Below are 23490 nucleotides of genomic sequence, written 5' to 3'. Positions count from 1 at the left end.
GTGGATTTGAGGTGGTGTCTCACTGTAGTTTTGATCTGCATTTCCCTAATGGTTAATGATGTTGAGTATCTTAAGTGCTTATTAGCCATTTGTATATGTTCTTTAGAGAAATGTCTGTTCATGTCCTTTGCCCATTTTTGAATTGGGTTTTTGTTTTTGTTGGGTTTCAGGACTTCTCTATGTATTCTGGATATTAATCCCATATCACACACGATTTGCAAATAATCTGTGGGTTGCCTTTTTACATTGTTGGTAGTGTCTTTTGACACTATTTTGCACAAAAATCTTAAATATTTTTGAAGTTCAAGTTGCCTATTTTTTCTTTTAACTATGCCTTTCTGGTGTCATAGCTAAGAAATCATTGTCACACCCAGTGTGGTCAAGCTTTTGTCCTGTTTTCTTCTAAGAGTTTTATTGTTTCAGGTCTTGTATTTAGGTCTTTGGTCCATTTTGAGTTAACTCTTACATATGTTGTTACGTAAGGGTTCAACTTCATTCTTTTGTGTGTGGATATCCAGTTTTCCCAGCACCACTTCTTGAAAAGACTGTCCTTCCTTATGAATGGTCTTGGTACCCTTTTCAAAAATAATTTCAAAAATCATTGACTATATATATATATATATATATATATATATGTGAGCATTTATTTCTGGACTTTCTATTCCATTGGTCTGTGTGTCTGTCTTTATGCCAGTACCACACTGTTTTGATTACTGAAGTATTGTAGTTGGTTTTGAAATTAGGAAGTGTGAGTATTCCAGTTACAGTCTTTTTCAAGATTGTTTTGGATATTCAGGGTTGCTTAAGATTCTGTATGATTTTAGTGTGGGTTTTTCTGTTTCTGTAAAAAAAACATCATTGGGATTTTGATAAGGATTACGCTGAATCTAAAGATTGCTTTGTATATTGTTGATATGGTAACGATATTAAGTCTTCCAATCCATGAGCATGGGATGTGTTTCCATTTATTTAGATCTTCTTTAATTTCTTTCAGCAGTTTTGTAGTTTTCATTGTAAAAGTCTTTCACCTCGTTGGTTAATTCATAAGCATTTTATTTTGTTTGATGGTATTGGAAATGGAATTGCTTTTGTAATTTTCTTTCAGATCGTTCATTATTTATGGATGAAAACTGATTTTTCTATGTTGACTTTGCATTCTATTTGGCTAAATTAATTTATTCTGCTTTTTTTGTGTGGAATCTTTAGGTTTTCTACATGTAAGATCATACCATCTGCAAACATAATTTTATTTCTTCCTTTCCAATTTGGATGCTTTTAATTTATTTTTCTTGTTTAAATGCTCTGATTAGAACATGTCAAAGAGAAGTGGTGAAAAGCCTTATTGGTCTGAGAGGAATGCTTTCAGTCTTTCACCATTGAGTTTATTCACTGTGGGTTTTTCACATATGGTTTCTATAATGTGAAGGTAGTTTCCTTCAATTCCTAGTTTGTTTTTTTAATCATGAAATGGTGTTCAATTGTGTTAAATACTTTTTCTGCATCCAGTGACATTTTCTTCCTTCATTCTCTGATGTGATGTGTACACTTAATTAATTTTTGTTTGTTGAACCATCCTTGCAACTCAGGAATAAATTCCATTTGGTAATAGTGTATAATCCTCTTAATATGCTGCTAAATTCAGTTTACTAGTATTTGGTTGAGGGTTTTTGCATCATTGTTCATAAGGGATATTGGTCTGTAGTTTTCTTGTAATGTTTTTATCTGTCTTTGGTATCAAGATTATACTGGTTTCATAGAATGAATTAGGAAGTGTTCCCTCCTCTTCAATTTTCTGGAGAAGTTTGAGAAGATTTACCACTGAAGCCATTAGGTCCATGGCTTTTCTTTTTTGGGAAATTTTTTATTTCTGATTCAATCTCCTTACTAGTTACAGGACTACGCAGATTATCTATTTCTTTGTGATTTAGTCTTGGTAGGTTTTATGTTTCTAGAAATTTGTCCATTTCATCTAGGTTATCCAATTTTTTAGCATACAGTTGTCCATAATATTCTCTTAGACTTTTCATTTCTGTAGAATAGGTAGTAATATCCCCACTTACATTTCTGGTTTTAGTAATTTGATTGTTCTTTCTTCTTAAAAATGTGTGTTGAATTTCCAAAATTTTGTGAATTTTCCAGTTCACATTTTTTTATTGACTTCTAACTTTATCCCATTGTGGTCAGAGAAGATATTTTGTGTATCTATCTTCTTAAAATGTATTGAGACTTAATTTGTGGCCTAATATATGGTCTATCCAGGAAAATACCTTCCATGTGCACTCAAGAAGAATGTATCTTCTATTGTATGATTGTGTTCTTTATATGTATATCTGTCGGATCTAATTGGTTTATTGTGTTAGGGCATCTATTTCCTTAATTGCCTCCTGTTTGGTTATACTGTCCATTATTGTGAGTTGGGTATTAAAGTCTCCAACTATTATTGTAGAATTGTCTATTTCTGTCAGCTTTTCCTTCATAAATTTTGATGGTTTGTTATTGGGTATATAAATATTTATAATTGGTACTTTTTTTGCTGTGTTGAACCTTTTATTAATATATAATGCCCTTCCAACTTGCTGCACTGATGGACAGTGACTGCATTGGGGTATGGGTGGGGACTTGATAATATGGGTAAATATGGGTAAATGTAGTAACCACATTGTGTTTTCATGTGAAACCTTCATAAGAGTGTATATCAATCATACCTTAATAAAAAATTTAAATATATATATATATAATGCCTGTTTTGTTCTATATTAGTATAGCCACCCCTGCTCTCTCTTGGTTCTTGTAGATAGCATATAGTTAGATCATATATTTTTAATCATCTGTCAATCTCTGTCTTTTGATTGGAGAGTTTAATTCTTTTGCATTTGAAGTTAGTACTGACAAAGAGGGACTGCAGTTATTGTGCTATTTGTTTTCTCTATGCTTTAAAGCTTTTTTAGCCCACATTTCCTTCATTGTCTTTTGTGTTTAGTTGATTTTTTTTGTAGTGAAATGTTTAAATTTCTTGTTTTGTTTTGTATCTGTTCTATAACTATTTTCTGTATGGTTACCGTGGGGATTACACTTAACATACAGAAGTTATAACACTAATTTGCATATTTATCAGCTTAACTTCAATAACATGCAAAACAAATCCTTTACATCTCCATGCCCACCTCTTTTGGTTGTTGATGTCAAAAAATGACATACATTGTGTATCCCAAAACATAAACATAATTCCTTTCAATGCATTAGTTTCTTAAGAAAACAAGATTTGGAGTCATAAACCAAAGTTACAGTAATAATAGCTTTTATATTAATAATGTTTTTTTTCTTCAAATGTGTTAGTCTCTTAAAACATATAGAATATAAAAAAACATTGCTACAATAATACTAGCTTTTATAATTGCCCATTTATTTGTCTTTACTGAGCCCTTTATTTCTCCATATGGCTTTGAAGTACTGATTAGCATCCTTTCATTTTGCCTTGCAGTACTACCTTGAGCATTTCTTGGAGAGCAGGTCTAGTGGTCACAGACTCCATGACTTTTGTTTTCCTGGGAATGTCTTAATTTCTCCCTCACTTTGGAAAGACAGTTTTACTGGATATATGATTCTTGATGGGCAGGTTTCTGAGCACTTTGACTATATTGACCCATTGTCTTCTTGCCTCCAAAATGTTTTTGAAAAATCTGTTGATACTCTTATTGAGGATCCCTTCATGTAATTAGTTGCTTCTCTCGTTACTTTCAAGAGTCTCTCCTTTTCTTTTGAAAGTATGATTGTAGTGTTTCTGTGAGGGTGTCTTTGAGTTCGTCTTGGAGTTTGTTGAGCTTCTTGGATGTTTATAGTCATGTCTTTCATCAAATTTGGGAAGTTTCTAGCGATTATTTCTTCAAATATTCTCTCTACTCCTTTCTTTTCTTCTGGGACTCAGATGATGCATATGTTGGTATACTTGATGATGTCTCACAGGTCTTTTAGGCCCTGTTAGCTTTTCTTCTTACTTTTTCTTTCTCTTACTCGGTAATAATTTCCATTGTTCTGTCTTCAAGTTTGCTGATTTTTTTCCTCTGCCTGCTTAAATATGCTTTTGAATCCCTGTAGTGGATTTTTCATTTCAATTATTTTACTTTTCTGCTCCAGAACTTCTTTTTTGTTTTTAGGTTTTCTTGCTCTTTATTGATATTTCCACTTTGTTCACACATTATTTTCTTGACTTTCTCCACACTTTCCTTAGTTCTTTGAGCATCTTTAAAATAGTTGTTTTATAGCAGCAGACCCACAGACTCCAAGAAGGGGCTAGCAGTTATCAAAGGTAAGGAGGTAGAGGAGAGGGGGTGAGGAGGGAGGGAGAAGGAGATTCAGGGGCATTATAATTAGCACACATAATATAGGTGTGTCATGGGGAATGCAGTATAGCATGGATAAGACAAGTAATGACTCTGTAGCATCTTACTACACTGATAGACTGTGACTGTAATGGGGTATGTGGGGGGGACTTGATAATATGGGTGAATGTTGAAACCACAATGTTGCTCATGTGAAACGTTTATAAGATCGTATTCAGTGATACCTTAATTTAAAAAATTAACTGGCCTTGTAACTTCCAATTAAAAATGAAGTTCTAAGAGTTAAAAAAATAAAACAAATAAAATAGTTATTTTTAAATCTTTATCAAATATATCTGCCACTAGGTCTTTTTCAGGGATAGTTTCTGTTGATTTTTTTTCTGCCTTTGAATGGGCCTTACTTTTCTGTGTGTGTGCTTTGTGATTTTTTGTTGAACACTGGATATTTGAGTCAAGTAATGTAACTCTGGAAATCAGATTCTCTCCTTTCCCTGGAGTTTGCTGTCTTTGGGTATTGTTTTTGTTTATTGTTTTGCTTTTTTTTTTTTTTGAGTGATATGGGCTGTCTGTCTTTTTGTCAGAGATCTGCCTAAGGTGTAAACCAAAGGTCTTCTCAGGTCTTTTCTGAACCTTTCCCTGGGCATAGACAGTCACTTTCTAATTTTCCTTATATATGCATTTATTTTTTAATATGGTGGTCTTTAATGCCTGGCTTCCAAAAAGGGAACAAACGAAAACTGAAGAAAAAGGCACTGGCTTTTTAAATCCCACAGAAATTACTTCAGCTGGAGGGATACGGGCTTGTGACAGTAGGGGAGGTGAAAAAACAATGGCTGCCTGCCTCTTTGTCTGCACCTCCATGGCCAGAAGTTGCAATCAGCAGTAAGAGCACAGATCTCTCATATTTGGAGGACAGGGACCTTTTTTTCCCACCCTGACTCCTGCAGACTGTGTCAGCTTTCTGCCTTGTTGCTAGTGATGGGGCAGGTAGCTGCTACTGTGCTAATGACTAAAATTGACTGAAATTATCAGCAATTTATCTTCCAAGTCTTCCTCTGGAAATTGCAATCCTTCAACAAACTCAAGAGTTCCAAAATACTTGTATCAGACAAATTCTGCTGGTGTAATTGTTTTCTAGATAAGGAGACAGATTCCTGATGCTTTCTACTGTGTCATCTCCACTTCCCCTTTCTTTCTGTAAAGGAATTCAATTTTTTAGAGCAGTTTAGTACACAAATGGGGGAGGGGTGAGGTACAGATATTTTCAATATACCCTTTGTCCCCCCCACCCCCACATGTATAGCCTCTCTCATTATCAGTATCACTTGTCAGAGTATTCCATTTGTTACCAGTGGTGAACCTACATTGACAAACCATAATCTCCCAAAGTCCATAGTTTACCTTAGGCTTCACTCTTGGCTATACTCTAGGGTTGTACATTCTTTGGGTATGCATTTGGATAAATGTATAATGACATGTATCCATTCTTATAATACCAATCTTCCCACCCCCAATTCCTGGCAACCTCTGATCTTTTTACTGTCTCTATACTTTTTGCCTTTTCCAAAATGTGGTGTAATTGGAATGATACAGAATGTAGATTTTTAAGATTTGCTTCTTTCTCTTAGCAATATTCATTTAAGCTTCCTCCATGCATTTTCACAGTTCAAAAACTAATTTCTTTTTATGGCTGAGTAACAGTCCATGCATGGATGTCCCAGTTTGTTCATCCATTCACTTACTGCTTGGTTGCTCCCAACTTTTGACAGCTTTGAATAAAGTTGCTCTAAACACCCATGTGCAGGTTTTTGTGTGGGCATAGTTTTCAGCAACTTAAGTATAAATGCCAAAGGAGAATGATTGCTGAAATCATATGGTAAGAGTATGTTTAGTTTTCTAAGAAACCACCAAACTGTCTTAAAAATGTCTGTACCATTTTACATTCTCACCAGCAATGAATGAGAGTTCCTGTAGCCCCACATCCTTCACAGTCTTTGGTGTTATTAGTGTTCTAGATTTTGTCCATTCTAATAGGTATGCTGTGATTTAATTTGTATTTCCCTGATGACGTATGTGGAGCTTCCTTTCATATGTTTATTTACCATCTGTGTCTCTCCTTAGGTTAGGTGTCAATTAAGGTTTTTGGCCTATTTTTAAATACGTTGTTTGTTTCCTTATTGTTTGGTTTTAAGAGTTCTTTGTATATTTTAAGAACTCTTTATCAGTGTGTCCTGTGCAAATATTTTCTCCCAGCCTGCAGCTTGTCTTCTAATTCTCTTGATACCATCTTTTGTAAAGCAGAAATTTTTAGTTTTAATGAAGTACAGCTTATCATTTATTTCTTTCTTTTATCTCTGGTGTTGTATCTAAAAAGACATCACCATTCTTTTTTTTTGGTATCATTAATTTACAATTACATGAGGGACATTATGGTTACCAGACTCCCCCCATCATCAAGTCCCCACCACATACCTCATTACAGTCACTGTCCATCAACGTAGTAAGATGCTATAGAATCACTACTTGTCTTCTCTGTGTTGTACAGCCCTCCCGTGCCCCTCACCCCCTACATTATGTCTGCTAATAGTAATGCTCCCCCTTTTTTCCCTTTATCCCTCCCTTCCCACCCATCCTCCCCAGTCCCTTTCCCTTTGGTAACTGTTAGTCCATTCTTGGGTTCTGTGATTCTGCTGCTGTTTTGTTCCTTCAGCTTTTTCTTCCTTGTTATACTCCACAGATGAGTGAAATCATTTGATACTTGTCTTTTTCCGCCTGGCTTATTTCACTGAGCATAATACCCTCTAGCTCCATCCATGTTGTTGCAAATGGTAGGATTTGTTTTCTTCTTATGGCTGAATAATATTCCATTGTGTATATGTACTGCCTCTTCTTTATCCATTCATCTACTGATGAACACTTAGGTTGCTTCCATTTCTTGGCTATTGTAGATAGTGCTGTGATAAACATAGGGGTGCATATGTTTTTTTGGAACTGGGCTGCTGCATTCTTAGGGTAAATTCCTAGGAGTGGAATTCCTGGGTCAAATGGTATTTCTATTTTGAGTTTTTTGAGGAGCCTCCATACTGCTTTCCACAATGGTTGAACTAATTTACATTCCCACCAGCAGTGTAGGAGGGTTCCCCTTTCTCCACAACCTTGCCAGCATTTGTTGTTGTTTGTCTTTTGGGTGTTGGCCATCCTAACTGGTGTGATGTGATATCCCATTGTGGTTTTAATTTGCATTTCTCTGATGATCAGTGATGTGGAGCATCTTTTCATGTGCCTGTTGGCCATCTGAATTTCTTCTTTGAAGAAGTGTCTGTTCTGATCCTCTGCCCATGTTTTAATTGGATTATTTGCTTTTTGTTTGATAAGGTGCGTGAGCCCTTTATACATTTCGGATGCCAGTCCTTTGACATCATCATTCTTAAGGTCATTTAAGTTTTCTCTCTGTTACCTCCTAAGTGTTGTATAGTTTGGCATTTGATAATTAGATCTCCTGGGTAGCTTCTTACTCTTGCCTGACTGCCCCTGCACCAACCAGTGCTCAAGGCAGTGCAGTTCTCTATCTTTGCCACAGCCCTTTATTTCCATACATTTTTTTCCTTCAACCAGTTGTATCATCTGCCTGCTGTAGACTTTTCTTAGAGCAGCAGATGTAGGTAAACGAGTGAAAAAAGACTGAAAACTAATGCTCTAATTCAAGCTAATGCAGCCTGCTATTTGGGGTCATCTTCTTAATTAGTATTTTTAGCATTTGATTGAAATGACATAAATCCAGGCTTCCTGAGATCCTTCTCTTTTAAAGGTAGTGTAAACTACAAGTAAACTAGTAGAACCAGCTTGACAGTATTAAGCAAGTCTAAGAGGTCTTCATGTGTGAATTTCAAATCTTCTGGAATCAAGGGCAGACCTAGATCCCTCTCTAAAGAAGGTGCTAGGTGAAACGTGTGGTTAATTTCATAGCAACTAAACAGGGCTATTAGTTTGGCAGTCACTAATTAGGGTTTATTTGCATTAGTTCAGTCCACAGTTAGATTCAGTCTTTAGGTCTCTTTTCTCATCTTTGACTTGCACACACACACACAGCTGTCCACACCAGGACATCTCCCACCCAGAGGCAGACTGCAGACTTGCCAAGGAGCACGTATTTTTGCCACTCCTCTGAGCCGCATGACTAGTGACCTGAATAGATGTTCTCTTCTGTGTAGGGCATGACTTGTGATAGTGTCTTGGCTTTCTTAAATGTTCCCAAATTAAAAGGTTTTGATTTGCTATTCCTGTGAAATCACTTTCCCTCTTTCTTTTTTTCATAGCTTGAAATGGCAGCCACAAGGGTCCATGCTGTCATCCCTGCGCCATGGCTGAAGGAGCAGGTGTGTTTTCTTTTGAAGCTTATGCTGCAGCAGTGTAGGACCCAGTATGAACTGGGGAAGCTTTTACAGCTATTTGTTGGAGTAGAGCATCTCTTTTTTGATGGTAAGACAAGCCTTTCATTTAAGTTGGTGTTAAAGAAGTCAGTTTTCTTAATCTTGAAAATATTATAAAAGGGCATTCAAGAAATTAAAATGCATATGATACATAATTTTACATTTATAATCCATAATGGGGTGTGAAGAGGTTACAGGAAACTTCAGTCATGGTTAAAACATTCAAAACATAGCACAACAGGATATAACATACATAACACAACTATCTACTCATCTAAACAGTTGTCAAATAGACACATTTCTCCCTGGCTAGTCTCTACATTACCCTGTCACTATCATTCTTTCTCTGACAAATAACCTTAACATGTCATCATTGTTAAGGGTCACAAACTCCGATTCAGAGTCTCTAATTCATTTTGAAGGTTTCAGAGGCAAAGTGTGCTTATTTTTTTGTAGATTGCTTCAGACATTGGCAGTCTCTTAGATTGTGATTAAATGAAACCACTATTGCCTTATTCTCTTTTCTACTTGCTTGATAATTTCAAGTTTTTGTTGAACGATAATGTTAATCTTTTACACTAGATACTGACATTTTTACTACTAAAGTTATTTTATGACACTTAAACTCATAGATACTCAACTAGGGAGCTCAAATTTTCATAGAACACAGACAGTGTTGGGTTCAGTGCCAATGCTGTGGGGGCTGATGACTGGAAGGAAAGAGAGGTGTTTCCAAAATGTAGTATAAATGAGCTGGTACTCATCAGTTACTATGTAGACTGAACAGTAGATCCTCTGAACATAGAGGTATTCTTATTGATCTATAGTAATTTTCCTTTTTTTCAGAAATGAATTTCCTGTTTTCTTGCCAGTTACTCTATGTTTGAAAAATTAGAAGGATTTTCTACTTGTTAACTGTTACTGTAATGCTTTGTCCTATAATTAAGTTAAATAGATTATTTGTGTCATGTGTGTGTATCTGTGTAACATGTATGTGCCTAGAGAAGAGAAATACATTTTTTTAAAAACCTGAATTTTATATAATGTCAGCAAAGAAACCAGGCATGTCTATGCTGGTGGTTATTGTGCAGGGTGTATCACTGGTCCTAGAACTACCTATATCAGACCAGCCACTGGCATTGGGAATAGCCTCCTATAGAATGTTTTTCATGCCTCTCCTTTATGACTGGGCACATATAGGTTCTACACAGACCAGCTGGGAATGGGAGTGAACCTGGCCACATAAGTTGTTAGCACAGAATTGCTAATGTTACTGAGGATCAGAATTTCCCAGGGTCGTCAGGAAAGCTCAGTTGGATCTCCCTGGGTTAAGTGGATAGATGTCTGGAAAAGCAAGTGATGCTCCATTCTGAATATGAGAGGCCATCTAACAGCCTTAGCTATGGGCCAGCTGCAGTTTCAACTATCCTACAAGTTCTGTGTCATACTCCACATGATGCCTGCATTGAATGAATGAATGAACAAATCATTAAACAAATTTGTTCAGGTAGGAGAAAAATTCCAAAAGAGATGAGACTAGCCCAAATGAATGGCCAAATCTTCCCAAGGTTGACCGAGTTGCTACTACCTAGTAGGCCACCAACCTCTGCCCTGTAAATGTAGCCAGATGTGTAGACTAAGTCCATGTACTAATCTCTAATCATTCACAGTGTATAGGAGCTGGCTTTGTCTACTAGCCAAGTGGAGTAGAAAAACAGGTTTTTGTTTTTCCTTTAACTACACTATTATGTTCAACATACATATTTTCCCCCTAATATTTAGTTACTCTTGAAATGCCACAGTAACATTTTACTGATTAAATGTTGGTATCATCTTCTTTTTGGCACAGGTCCAGATGTGAAGAAGCTGTGTGCCCTTAGCCAATTTTTGAAGGATACACCCATAGCCATCACTCATGTGATTATTGCCAGCTATAGCCTTGAGGGCTTTCTGCATGAGTGCAGATGTATTTTGGAAAAACTGGTGACAGATGGGCAGTTTGCTTTGGCCAGGAGGGTGGCAGCCTTAGCTGAGCAACCTGTGGACAACTTGGTGACTGAAGAGGTATCAGTCCTTTAAGTTATGTAAAATCAACTTTTTGAACCAGTATTAAACAGATAACAGATACAATTTTCAAGAGACAAGGCTTTTTAACTTTTGACACAGATGTTACTTTCAGAAATAGATGAGCTTAGGATGCCTAATATTGAAGGTTAGCTTGCATTTGCCCAAAATGTAAGGTAAGCTTACATTTAAAGGATATGATACAACTATTTTCCATTGACTAGAGTTAAATACAGAGTGGCTTCTTTTTGAACCCCATTCAATTAGATAAATTTAGAATTGTTTTCATACCTTAACTTTACAGATAAAATATCCAGGATCCTCTCTAGGCAAGCCTCATGTTCTCTGATTTGATTTGGTTTTAACAAGTATTACTTAAGAAGTATTAGCATTTATGATACTTTAATCTCCAGAAAAGGCTAAAATCTGCTTCGTTAAATTTCCCAGATAACACAGGAAATGCAGACCTTGAAACACATTGGCCAGTGGTGTCTAAAACAAGCAAGAATTGTCTTCTGGAAAAAATGTCATGAGAGTTTTAAGAAAAATTCAGTTTCAAGCAAAGCAGCTTCTTCCTTTTTCTCAGCCCAAGCCCTTGTGGCATGTGAGTACCCAGCTGAGGAAGGACGGAGCAGCACTGAAGAGCGCCACCTGCTGCTTACCCTGGCAGGACACTGGCTTGCTCAGGACGACCTGGTGTCTATAGACAAGCTGGAGGAACTGGAGAAGCAGATCTGGCTCTGTCGTATCACCCAGCATATGCTCGGAGAAAATCAGGAGGAAATAGAGCCCAGATTTTCTCAACAGATATCAACTAGTGGTCAACTTTCCTTTGATAGCTTAGCCAGTGAGTTTTCACTCTCCAAGTTGACTGCTCTGAACACATCAGTATACTTAGAACTTAATGGTCTTCCATCCAAAGAGACCTGTGAGAACAGACTTGATTGGAAGGAGCAGGAGTCGCTAAACTTTTTGATTGGGCGCCTATTGGATGATGGCTGTGTGTATGAAGCAAGTAGAGTTTGCCGGTATTTTCATTTCTATAACCAAGATGTTGCCTTGGCGTTGCACTGCAGAGCCCTAGCTTCAGGGAAAGCTAGTGTGGATGACCTGCACCCAGAGATCCGTGATCTCCTACAGTGTGGTGAGCTGCCTGAGGAAGAAGAACCTGACATTCCTCTAAGGAAGGTCCAAAGCAGTAAGTTAAGGAGATCAAACTGCCCTGACTCCTAAATGGTGCTGTTGGCACTTTCTCTAGGAAGAAAAGGTCCCTTTTGGCACAGTAGTTACATTAAGGATAAATCATAAACTAGGTAATTAACTAATCAGTGATGTAGAAATACCTTTGTCTTTTAACCAGCTATGTATCAAAGTTAGAGGCAATCTGACGTGTAGCTAGTTCATTGAAATATATTCTGTACAAATAATCGTGTTTCCAACTGTACATTGATAGTGTATAGAAATATAGTTGATTTTTTGGTAACCTTGTATCCTCTGACCTTGCTAAAATCACTTATCCTAGGAGTTTTCTTATAGATTTGTTGGGATTTTCTACAGAGACAAGCATGTCTGTGAGTAAAATTTTATTCTTTTTTTTTCCATTTCTTTTTCCTGCTTTATTGCCCTGGCTAGGACTTCCAGTGTTAGGCTGGATAAGAGTGATGAGAGTGAACATCTTTGCCTTGTTACTGATTTTAAGAAGAATGCATTCACTCTTTCATTACTAAGTATGATGTTAGTTGAGGATACACTTTGTTGTGTTGAGGGTGTTCTATTCCTGTTTGCTGAGAGTTTATACCAAGAACCGCTGTTGAATTTTGTTGTTTTTTTTCTGCATCCATTGATATGATTATCTTTTATTTCCTCTTTAGATTCAGTATGGTACATTACATTTACTGATTTTTAAAATATTGAATCAGCTTTGTATTCCCAGGATAAACCCCAGTTGGTCATGGTGCATTATTCTTTTTGACTTATTACTGGAATCAATTTGCTTTTTTTCTTCAGAATTTTTACATTTATGTTCATGAGGAATATTGATCTGTACTTTGTTTTGTACTCTGTCTTGTTTTTTATATGGGTAGTACTAGTTTCATGAGTTGGAAAGTATTGAAAAGTTTTATTGTCTGGAAAAATATGTAGAATTGGTGCTATTTCTTCTTTAAATGTTCAGTAGAATTTGCCAGTAAAACCATCTCTGAACCTGGAGATATCTATTTTGGAAGATTTTGAACTATGAATTGAATTTCTTTCATAGTTATACAACTAATCAGGTTATCCTTTTCATCTTGTGTGAGTTTTGATATTTTCTGGTTTCCGAGAAAATCTTTTTTTTTCCTGCCTTTTGGGTTATTTGAACATTTTTTGGTCTTCCATTTTAATTCATTGTGATTTTGACTATATATCGTTTTACAGTTTTTTTTAATTGGTTGCTTTAGAATTACATTATACATTCATTTTTTTTTATTAAGGTGTCATTGATATATATATTCTCATAAAGGTTTCACATGAAAAACATTGTGATTACTAGTCACCCACATTACCAAGTCCCACACGCACACCATTGCAGTCACTGGCCATCAGCATAGTAAGATGCCACAGAGTTACTACCTGTCTTCTCTGTGCTACACTGTCTTCCCCATGACCCTCCCCACACACGATGTGTGCCAATCATAAAGCCCTTCAATCCTCTCTCTCTCCCTCCCCAGCCCTCCCCTTTGGTAAACACTAGTCCCTTCTTGGAGTCTGTGAGTCTGCTGCTGTTTTGTTCCTTCAGTTTTGACTCGTTGTTATACTCCACAAATGAGGGAAATATTTGGTACTTGTCTTTCTTTGCCTGGCTTATTTCACTGAGCATAATACCCTCTAGCTCCATCCATGTTGTTGCAAATGGTAAGATTTGTTTTCTTCTCATGGCTGAATAATATTCCATTGTGTATATGTACCACCTCTTCTTTATCCACTCATCTACTGATGGACACTTAGGTTGCTTCCATTTCTTGGCTATTGTAAATAGTGCTGCAATAAATATAGGAGTGCATATGTCTATTTCAAACTGGGCTGCTGCATTCTTAGGGTGAATTCCTAGGAGTGGAATTCCTGGATCAAATGGTATTTCTATTTTTAGTTTTTTGAGGAGCCTGCATATTGCTTTCCACAATGGTTGAACTACTATAAATTCCCGCCAGCAGTGTAGAAGGGTTCCCCTTTCTCCACATCCTTGCCAGAATTTGTTGTTCCTTGTCTTTTGGATGTTGGCCATCCTAACTGGTGTAAGGTGATATCTCATTGTGGTTTTAATTTACATTTCTCTGATAACTAGCAATGTGGAGCATCTTTTCATGTGCCTATTGGCCATCTGAATCTCTTCTTTGGAAAAGTGTCTGTTCAGATCCTCTGTCCATTTTTTAATAGGGTTATTTGCTTTTTGGGTGCTGAGGCTTGTGAGTTCTTTATATATTTTGGGTGTTAACCCCTTGTTGGATATGTCATTTATCAAATATATTCTCCCATACTGTAGGATGCATTTGTGTTCTACTGATAGTGTCCTTTGCTGTGCAGAAGCTTTTTAGTTTGATTGGTCCCATCTGTTAATTTTTGCTTTGTTTCCCTTGCCTGAGGAGAAGTATTCAGGACAAAGTTGCTCATGGTTATATTCAAGAGCTTTCTGCTTTTGTTATCTTCTAAGAGTTTTATAGTTTCATGACTTACATTCAGATCTTTGATCCATTTTGAGTTTACTTTTGTGTATGGGGTTAGACAATAATCCAGTTTCATTCACTTAAATGTAGCTGTCCAGTTTTGCCACCACCAGTTGTTGAAGAGGCTGCCATTTTCTCATTGTATGTCCATGGCTCCTTTATTGTATATTAATTGACCATATATACTTGGGTTAGTATCTGGGCTCTCTATTCTGTTCCATTGATCTATGGGTCTGTTCTTGTGCCAGTACCAAATTGTCTTGATTACTGTGGCTTTGTAGTAGAGTTTAAAGTTGGGAAGCAAGATCCCCCCAGTTTATTCCTCCTTCTCAGGATTGCTTTGGCTATTCAGGGTCTTAGGTGGTTCCATATGAATTTTTGAACTATTTGTTCCAATTCGTTGAAGAATGCTGTTGGTAATTTGATAGGAATTGCATTGAATCTGTAGATTGCTTTGGGCAGGATCGCCATTTTGACAATATTAATTCTTCCTAGCCAAGAGCATGGGATGAGTTTCCATTTGTCAGTGTCCTTGTTATTTCTTTGTTTTGAAGTCTATCTTGTCTGATACAAGGACTGCAACTGCTGCTTTTTTCTCCCTATTAGTTGCATGAAGTATCTTTTTCCATCCCTTCACTTTTAGTCTGTGTATATCTTTGTGTTTGAAGTGAGTCTCTTGTAGGCAGCACTATAGATGGGTCTTATTTTTTTATTCACTCAGTGACTCTTATGTCTTTTGATTGGTGCATTCATACCATTTACATTTAGGGTGATTATCAGTAGTTCTGTACTTATTGCCATTGCAGGCTTTAGATTCATAGTTACCAATGGTTCAAGGGTAGCTTCTTTACTATGTAACAGCCTAACTTAACTCACTTAGTAAGCTATTTCAAACACAATCTTAAGGTTCTTTTTGTTTCCTCCTTTTTTTTCCCCCTACATTCTTATATATTAGGTGTCATAGTCTGTACTCTTTGTGTATCCCTTGACTGACTTTTGGAGTAGTTGATATAATTTTGCATGAGCTTAGTAATTAATTGATCTACTTCCTTTACTTGTGTTTTTATTTTCTCTGGTGACAGCTATTTAGCCTTGGGAGCATTTCTATCTATAGCAATCCCTCCAAAATACACTATAGTGATGGTTTGTGGGAGGTAAATTCTCTCAGCTTTTGCTTACCTGGAAGTTGTTTAATCCCTCCTTCAAATTTAAATGATAATCTTGCCGGGTAGAGTATTCTTGGTTCAAGGCCCTTCTGCTTCATTGCATTAAATATATCACGCCACTCCCTTCTGGCCTGTAAGGTTTCTGTTGAGAAGTCTGATGATAACCTGATGGGTTTTTCTTTGTATGTGGTCTTTTTTCTTTCTCTGGATGCTTTTAAAAGTCTGTCTTTATCCTTGATCTTTGCCATTTTAAGTATTATATGTCTTGGTGTTGTTTTCCTTGGGTCCATTGAGTTGGAGATCTGTGCACCTACCTCTATGGCCTGAGAGATTATCTCCTTCCCCAGATTGGGTAAGTTTTCAGCAATTACTTCCTCAAAGACACTTTTATCCCTTTTTCTCTCTCTTCTTCTGGTATCCCTATAATGTGAATATTGTTCCATTTGGATTGGTCACAGTTCTCTCAAAATTCTTTCATTCCTAGAGATCCTTTTTTCTCTCTGTGCCTCAACTTGTCTTCCTGTTCTCTAATTTCTATTTCATTCACTGTCTCCTCCACTTCATCTAATCTCTTTTAAATCTCTCCATTGTATGTTTCATATTGAATACTATATTTTTCAAAGTTTGTATCTCATTTTTGAATTCCTCCCTGAGGTCTTGAATATTTTTCTGTAGGTCTGTGAGCATGTTTATGATTTTTATTTTGAAATGTTTTTCAGGAAGATTGGTGAGTTCATTTTCACTTTGACTTCTTTCTGCTGTTTGTGGAATTTTGGTTTGTACCAGGTTCTTTTGATGTTTCATATTTGTAGTAATAACTTGGTGTAGGCAGTGCCCTCTAGTGCCCAGAAGCTCTATTCTCTGGAGCTGCTCAGCCCTTGGAACAATGGTGGGGGTCATAGGCTAGCCCCACCTGTTCTGCCAGGAGGAAAGAGCTCTTTCCTGTTTGTCAGCTGCCGTGCCTGCCTCTAGTGCCAGGGCCAGTGTGCCAAACACACAGCGGGAAGAGCTTGGGCTCCACCGTATTGTGGCTTTGATACTTCACCCTTTTCCATGAGGTCTGCTCTTTTCCCCAGTAGGCTGTCTGTCACAACCTTCTTTCCTGTTGCTCTTTCAGGATTAGTTGTATTTGCTATATTTTCATATTATATGTGGTTTGGGGAAGAGGTTTCTGTCTCACCTCTCACTCTGCCATCTTTAAGCCTCTTGCCACATTATATGTTCTTAATGTATAATTAATAGTGTACTTAAAAATCAATATTTTGCCACCTCAACTGGAATGTAGAAACCTTACCACCATATCATTTTACTTCTGTCCTTTTGTCTTAGTTGTCTTTACTACATTACATCTGTGTACATTGAAAAACCCTATCAAACAATGGTAGAAATTTTGCTTTCAACCAAAAAATATATTTAAAAAAACTCAGGAGGACCTAATTTGTATTTACTTAAATTTTTAAAATTTATGTATTTACTCAGATATTTAGTTTTTGTTGCTCTTCGTTCCTGATGTTCCATGTTTCCTTCTAGTTGTTTTTTCCTTCTGTCAGAATGATTTCCTTTAGTAATTCTTATAGCAGTGTCTGCTAGGAACGGAGTCTCTTATTTTACATCAGTTTTTCTTCATCTGAGATGGTCTCTTTCATTTTCATTACTGAAGGATGATTTTTGCTGGATATAGAAAATTTGTCTCTTTCAGCACTTAAAAAATGTGCCACTTCCTTCTGACTTCCATGGCATCTGATGGATAATCTACAATCGTTTGAATAATTGTTCCCCTGTAGATAATGCATTTTTCTCTGATTACTTTCAAGATATTTTTTTGTGTTTAGTCTTTAGCAGTTCTATGATAACATGGCTGAGCATATATTTCTTTGGGTTTATTCTATTTGGAGTTCACTAAGCTTCTCGAACATACAGGTTTATGTGTTTTACCAAATTTGTTTTCAGACATCATTTTTTTCAGCACCAAACTCTTATCCTGTCCTGGAACTCCAGTGATGACATGAATCATAGAACTTTTGTTATTGTCTTGAGGCTTTGATCAGTTTTATTTTTTCTATTTTTTTCTCCCTTGTCCAGATTGGATCATTTTCTATTCCTCTATCTTCAATTTCACTGACTCTTTCCTCCACTATTTCTGTTCTTCTAGTGAGTGTTTCTAATTTCTGTGATTTTTAAAATTTCAATTCTAAAATTTATATTTTACTTCTCTTTATACCATGTATTTCTTTGCTGAGACTTTCTGTTTTCCCTTTGTCTGAAAAACATCCATAATTGCCTGTTGGAACACTTGTATAATAGCTGCTTTGAAATCTTTATCAGGTAATTTCAACATTTATGTCCTTAGTGCTGGGTGTCAACTTTTGATTGTCTTTTCTCATGTGAGTTGAGATTTTCCTGTAGTTTTGTATGCTGAGTCATGTGGGACTGCATCCTGGACATTTTGAATAGAATGAGACTCTGGGTCTTGTTTAAATCCTATGAAGAATGTTGATACTTTTTATCAGGTAATTGACCTAGTAGGTTAAGGCTACAAGTTTCTAAGGACTATGGTTCTTAACCCACTCTCTAAGAACTATGGTTCTAACATCAGTTAGATTTTTATGTCATTTGAGATGCTATTTATACTCATCCTGGGTGTATGCCACCTGGGGTCAGTCTGTGATCTGGGTAAATGGGCTGTGTGTTAGTTCAATTCTCAGTGTCTTTGATATCCAGTTAAGATGAGATTCACACATGCAAAGCCCAGGAATGAGTCCTAGTCTTTATAAACAACTTTACTGTGTTGCTTTCCTAAATCTCTCCCATGTACTTTCTGATGCCCTGAGACCCAGTACCACCTCCACCAAAAGCTGGAGTTTTGGCCAAAAGCAGCATACAAAAATGCATGCATACTCACTCAGATGAAAAAGACAATCAGTAGGTTTAGTTACCCCATTCTGTCACACATTTCCCTGACTATATCTGTATCCAGGGCCGACAGAGGATAATGCAAAAAGGAACTGGTTCACTCTACCCTCTTGGGTCCAGAGCACTTCTGATCCAAAAAAGTTCCTCTCTGAATATGAATTCTTACTGGCTGCTGCCACCTCTACAAGCCAAGGGGTTGCTTAGGAGCAGGGATAAGAGAGAAATAGTATTTGGAGTTCCCTTTCCCACTCCTTGAGCCTATACTAGAGGGCTTCTCCTGGAGTGGGCTCTCTTTATGAGCCTTAGTGTTAGGTTCTGGGTTTCAGGCAGTGCTGCATTCAGCTGGAAGTTACTAGAAGAGAAAAAATAGTAATTCTAGTCATCTTCAATCCCCCTGCTACTATTTACTTTTCAGAGTCCTCATACAGTGCTGCACGGACTGTGCTAGGTTTTATAATGAATTCAGTCAGAGTGTGTGGAGGGAACTTACTTTACCTTACTTAGAACTGAATCCCCAAAGAGGGATTTTAAGCAGGAGAATAACATAGCCTAGTTACTTTTTACTTTTTTATCTTTAAAGAATATTTTTAATGTGTAATACCATAAGTGTAAAAGTATTGCATGCTTATTTAGTGTAACAAAGCACACAATACAGAAGTGCATGAAGTAAAAAGTTAGTCATTTACCTAATTCAGTAACACCTCCACCAAATTCCCAGAATAACATCTTTCACTTGCTTGGTATACATTATTTTCTACGTATAGAAAACATTGCTCATGTGCATGCACAAACACAGTATTTATTTTTTACAAAAATGAAATTATATCATATTGTACTACAACATTATTTCATGTCAGTACACATAGATTGATTTTGTGCTTTTTAATGGCTGCAGAGTATTCTATTATATGGATGGACTATGATATATTTAACGATGCTTTACTGATGCACATTAAAAATTTTCAACTTTGTTTTTGCTTTAAGAAGTTATATAAATATTCCTTTCTACTTTTTCTAACAGAAACCCCTTATAAAATTAAAACTTAAAAAAAAATCAGGAATGGATTTTAGTTTTACAATGTCTTTAAGGCATTTTTCCAGATAATCCTAGGTTTATGTGACTTGCAGTTTAGAAAGTAATAGCCTCTTAGATGCAGGATGGTGAAGGCTGCAACTAAGGCAGTGATTGGAGAGATGTCAGCTGGACCTGATGACTTACTTGATGTGAGAGGAAATTGGGAGATGGTGTATGTGGAGGACAGTCTAGCAGGCGTCTTAGGTGATGATCTCTAATGCAACACTGATTAGGTAACTTTGAATCTTTTGTATCCTGTGAGGCCTTTTCAGATCCCAGGCTGGAATTTCCTGGAAGAAGGCAATGAAATAAGTTTCAGTGGGATGTGGACCCTGTCAGAAGTGGTCCCAGACCCAGAGGGACTCAAGTGGGTGGTGGTGGTGCAACGTAAGGAACTGTGAGCAGAGAGCTAAGGGGGGGAAAAGAGAACCCTCTTACACAGTTGGTGAAAAATGTAAATTGGTGCAGCCAGTATGGAAAGCAAAATGGAAATTTCTCAAAAAACTAAAAATAGAAATACCATACAACTCAGTAATTCCACTCCTGGAAATTTACCACCCCCCTCCAAAAAAAATCACTAATTCAGAAAGATACATGTACTCCTATGTTTACTGCAGCATTATATACAATAGCCAAGGTATGGAAGCAACCTAAGAGTCCATCAATAGATGAATGGATAAAGTAGTAGTACATATATGCAATGGAACACTACTCAGCCATAAAAAAAGAATGAAATCTTGCCATTTGCAGCAGCATAGATGGACCTAGAGGGTATTAACACCAAGTGAAATAAGTCAGAGAAAGATAAATACCATATTTCACTTACATGTGGAATCTAAGAAACAAAACAAAAATGAAATTAATTAACACAGACAATCTGTTACTGTTGGGAGTGGGGGATGGGTGAAAAAGGTGGACGGGATAAGAGATACAACTCCAAATTATAAAATTAGCTACAGGAATGGAAGTCCAGCACAGGGAATATAGCCAATGTTGTAATATCTTGGTATAGTGATAGATGATAACCACAGTTAGCATGGTGAGGATTTGGTAAAGTATGTAATTGTTGAATCACTATGTTACACACCTGAAACCAACATAATATTGTATATTAACTATATTCTAATAAAAAAAAGTGGTCCCAGACACAGGGGGAGTCATGGGGATGCAATGCAAGAAGCTGTGAGCTGAGAGGTAAGAGTCATAAGGGGATTGGAAGAGGCCTTAACTTGCCATCTTAAAGCCTCCCTCAGACCTGTATTTGTTTCCAGCTTCAAGTTTGGATAGTCAGTCATTTGTGATGCTGCCCCCCCGTGATGAAGTGGTGACTAATCTGGAAACCCTGACAAACAAATGCCTCCATGGGAAGAACTACTGCCGGCAGGTCCTCTGTCTGTATGAACTTGCCAAGGTACATGCCAAAGGGCGGGGCCTCCATAGGAAACTCCCTCTGAGGAGAAGGAAAGCAGGAAGTTGGAGGAAGACTTGGGAGTAGAGCTCTTATCTGGATGTTGGCTCCTACAAATCTATTCCTGGGGAAAAGTGGGGAGCATGCCAGGTGACGTGAGTACTGGCTGCAGCTCAGCCAGCCAGAAGCTAGGGCAAGAGATTTCACTTCTCAGCGCTCCTGGGTCTTGATCTATAAAATGATTTGCCAAGAAGCCCCTTCTAGCCCTAATATCTTAGGCTTGGTTTTAGCCCTCCACACAGGGGAGAACCCAAAATAAGTTTGGAAATAAAAGTAAAATGGAATGTGATGACTATAAAGACCAGAACTAGAGCAGCCAGGAATTGTCTGTGGCTTTGTGCTGACTGAGGGGGAAAAATAGCAACTCTAAGTGAGGCGCAAGAGGGCGGGAAAGCCAAGCACTAAAGCCGTTTGCTTTGGCTGAGGCTCAGGGACACAGACATGGAGGTGTTTGCTTCCGCCGGGGGACCAGTAAGGAAGCAACTCTTGCCTTTTATTCAACTTTCTTACATTTTATAAAATTTGAAGAGCCCAGTGTTCAACAAGAGATAAGTCACTTGATGCTTTCTGAAGACAAGCTTTTCTCTTGCTTAGATTCAACTTGGTGAAACAATAGAAAGAAAGGGCTTAGAAAACAGAGGTTGCTTCTTCTAGAGTTCCTGCTCAGGGTGACAGATCTTGAAGCTCAGAAAATGATGGAGTCTGTCTACATCAGATTTCAGAAAGGAGGCTGTCTTTTGCTAGCCTTTTCCTGACTTTGCCTTCTTAGGAGTTGGGCTGCTCCTACACAGACGTTGCTGCCCAGGATGGTGAGGCTATGCTCCGGGCAATCTTGTCTTCTCAGCAGCCAGACCGATGCAGGCGAGCCCAAGCCTTCATTAGCACCCAGGGCCTCCAGCCAGACACGGTGGCTGAACTTGTGGCTGAAGAGGTGACCCGGGAGCTGTTGAACCCATCAGAGGGAACAGGTGCCTTTTCCTCCAGGCTTCCGCCAGCCTTTCAGATCACATTCTCACATTCCCAGTTTAAGGATTTGGATATTGTTATGCTCATGAACCTCCTGCATGCTATTCTCTCAAGTACACTTGCTCTCAAGTACACTTGTAAGAGGAGAACACATTGTATTTATTTTGTTGTTGCTTTTTTGTTTGTTGGTTTATGACTATGCTCAGAGTAGCTGTGCCTTTCTCTGAGCTAATGAACTGCTGTTTTGTAAGAAGACAGCTAGGCCAAGGTATCTGAGCTCAGCAAGAGGAGAGCTGCATTTGAGAGCTCCTTCAGCATTACCTCCTTGTGCCCAGGCCTGGTAGAGTGGGCCTCCTAGCCCGGGGCTCTTATCTTTCTTTCAACTCTCTGAAGATAAAACAAGCACATTTCTCCACATATTTCTGTACAGGACATAAGCAGATGTTCACCACAGCAGGTCAAAGCCAGACATTTCTTCAGCTGATCACTTTGTGTCAAGACTGCACATTGGTAGGCATGAAGTTACTGGAAAAGATTTCCTCCGTTCCCCATGGGGAGTTGTCTTGCAGTAAGTTGTTGGTCATTTTCTTACGTTTTGGGCCTAAGCAGGTCTCCAGAAAGTCTTCTGAAGCTAGTTTTTCCAAAACTGTATTTGGATCCTTCTTTCTGTTCCTGATCCCACCACCCCTCCAGCATGGGGTATCATTTCTTGGTAGAGAGCCATAAGTTCATTGAGGGAAGTTTAGAAACTGTATGTGGTAAAACAGCCCACAATTTAAAATCACACAAAAAGGTAACCTTTTAACATTTGGCATATTTATCTTACTTTACTCTTGGGTTACCCTGTAAAGTGGGTATTGTCCCCATTTCAGAGGAAGAAGACTGATGCTTAGAGAAGTTAATTCGTAACTAAGTAGCAGAGCTGGTATTTGAACCCAGTCTCTGTGATTTCAAATCCTGCTTGCTTTTTACATATCTAGTTCTGTAGGCATTCAGTAGCATGTGTCCCTGTGATCTTTTTCTGTGCAACTCTATAAGTTATTTTTCAAAAATGACATTATACTATACACACTGTTCATAATTTTTTTGTGAATATGCAGTCATTAATGTCTTTCCATAACATTGAATATTCATCATCTTTAATGGTTAGTTATACAGTTATTTCTTATATGTAATTGAAAATTTTATACCCTATTGTGGGATCATTAGATTGCTTACAGTTTTTTTTTGCTATTTTAAACACTGACAGACATCCTCGTGGGCAAAAAAAAAATTCATATGTACATCCATGATTATTTCCCTAAGATAAATTCCTTATTCAAGAGTATGCCCATTTCTAAGGCTATATGTATATATGTACATACAGT

General features: G+C 37.5%; 1 protein-coding gene across 2 annotated transcripts in view; it reads left to right on the top strand.

The window, feature by feature from the left end:
- SPG11 (SPG11 vesicle trafficking associated, spatacsin) overlaps nt 1–23490 on the top strand; it is a 115903-nt gene that overhangs the window by 86125 nt on the left and 6288 nt on the right. For both annotated transcript variants that reach the window (XM_057488770.1, XM_036905381.2), the window contains 6 exons: nt 8657–8819; nt 10620–10834; nt 11282–12032; nt 20961–21100; nt 21927–22125; nt 22554–22691. In XM_057488770.1, the coding sequence (XP_057344753.1) occupies nt 8657–8819; nt 10620–10834; nt 11282–12032; nt 20961–21100; nt 21927–22125; nt 22554–22691 (1606 nt within the window). The remainder of the gene's footprint in view (nt 1–8656; nt 8820–10619; nt 10835–11281; nt 12033–20960; nt 21101–21926; nt 22126–22553; nt 22692–23490) is intronic.

Source organism: Manis pentadactyla, chromosome 11, assembly GCF_030020395.1.
Source record: "Manis pentadactyla isolate mManPen7 chromosome 11, mManPen7.hap1, whole genome shotgun sequence".
Classification (NCBI taxonomy): domain Eukaryota; kingdom Metazoa; phylum Chordata; class Mammalia; order Pholidota; family Manidae; genus Manis; species Manis pentadactyla.
The sequence above is the reverse complement of the archived record's forward strand: the minus strand, read 5'-3'. Positions and strand labels throughout refer to the sequence as shown.